The sequence below is a fragment of the Primulina eburnea genome, chromosome 1 (assembly GCF_022965805.1).
Source record: "Primulina eburnea isolate SZY01 chromosome 1, ASM2296580v1, whole genome shotgun sequence".
In the NCBI taxonomy this organism is placed as follows: Eukaryota; Viridiplantae; Streptophyta; class Magnoliopsida; order Lamiales; family Gesneriaceae; genus Primulina; species Primulina eburnea.
The window spans coordinates 41302135-41303586 of NC_133101.1; the positions used below are offsets into that span (position 1 = coordinate 41302135).

At 44.9% G+C, this 1452-nt stretch overlaps 1 protein-coding gene across 1 annotated transcript; it reads left to right on the top strand.

Moving 5' to 3' along the window:
• The first annotated feature begins 662 nt into the window (after positions 1-662).
• On the top strand, positions 663-1217 carry LOC140807034 (uncharacterized). The gene has a single exon (XM_073163690.1). The coding sequence runs from the start codon at positions 663-665 to the stop codon at positions 1215-1217; it is 555 nt and encodes a 184-aa protein (XP_073019791.1).
• The last annotated feature ends 235 nt before the right edge of the window (positions 1218-1452 follow it).

The following is a 1452-nucleotide window of genomic DNA, read 5'->3' on the forward strand; positions in this document are numbered from 1 at the left end:
CACCGGAGTTTCCGGCTGTTGTTATGTCTGTATGTGTGGGGCATGATCAGGGTCGCGACAGAGATGATAGATGGACATAGCATGGTGATCTCGGGCGTAGTAGATGAAATAGTAGTTGTACTTTTGTTATGTACTGTATTTAATTACTGGTTTGTGGAATATGGATAAAACGAGACACGTATATTATGTTTGTGTAATGAAATAAATACAGACTTTATGCTTGTTTATAAACATTCGAATTAATGTTAAAAAGCGAAAATTTGACCCACGTTTTCTAACAACGATCCGATAATCCCGTGAAGAACTGAGTTAGAGCCCGGGTCCCCACAACAGGTGGTATCAGAGCCTTAGGTTCCGTAGACTGAGATAGAATAGAGTGAGCGGGGTTGATCGAGTCATCTTCCTTGCTTTATGATGTGCTAGCATGATTTATTGCTTTCCCTATTACATGTTGTATTGTTATTTGAATTGACTTACAGCATGTACTCGTAAAGACTGAATCAGAACCGATTCTGGATCAGAGGTATATGATTAGAGGAGGGCTGAGACAGATTATATAGATTGTGTATTAATCTGTTTGATATTCAGATATACCGCCTCGACGAGTACCGCAACCAGCAGTAGGCCGGGCACCAGAACAGGGCAGTACATCCAGTGATCCGATGGACGTGACTGCTGAACCGATGGAGACTTTGCTTAAACGGTTTCAGTCTTTCCGACCACCGACACTGAAAGGCACAGAAAATGCTGTCGAATGTGAGAGATGGCTAGAGGATATCGAGATGCTATTCGAATACCTTGAGTCCACTGATGATCGACGAGTGAAATTAGTGGGGCACCAATTGCAAGACGTAGCAAAGATTTGGTGGATCACTATGAAGAGAGCATTGGAGCACCGGGGCACACAGATTACTTGGAAGGTGTTCAAGACTGAGTTCTATCAGCGATTCTTCCGAGTGTCATACCGAAAGGACAAGGGTGCTGAATTCGCCAACTTGAGGCAGGGAAAACTTAACATCGAGGAGTATGTTGCTAAGTTTTCGTCATTGCTCAGATTCACTCCTCATGTTGCCGAGAATGAAGAGGCCGTTGCGGATCGGTTTATAAATTGCTTGAAACCAGACATCTTTACCTTGGTGAACACCGGTAGGCCCAACAACTTTACTGATGCGTTGAATCGCGCCAAGGGAGCGGAAGCTGGATTACTTAGGCAATGAAGCATTCCTTATGTTGCGCCGACTTCTAGACCGCCACTACCTTCAGTTCAACCCCCTCCTCGATTTGAGAGCGGTGGTAGCAGCAGTGGAAGAAAAGATCAGTTGAAAGCAAAGTGTAAACAGTTCAAGAGATCAGGGAGCAGTTCGTCGAGCTCCAGCGGGTCACGACAGAGAGGTCCTGGACAGAGTACCGAGTACACAGGTGTTTATTGCAGTTCTTGTGGAGGTATACATG

Excerpts from the sequence above, each read along its gene's own strand:
- LOC140807034 (XM_073163690.1), top strand. The coding sequence starts at position 663 with ATGGACGTGACTGCTGAACCGATGGAGACTTTGCTTAAACGGTTTCAG.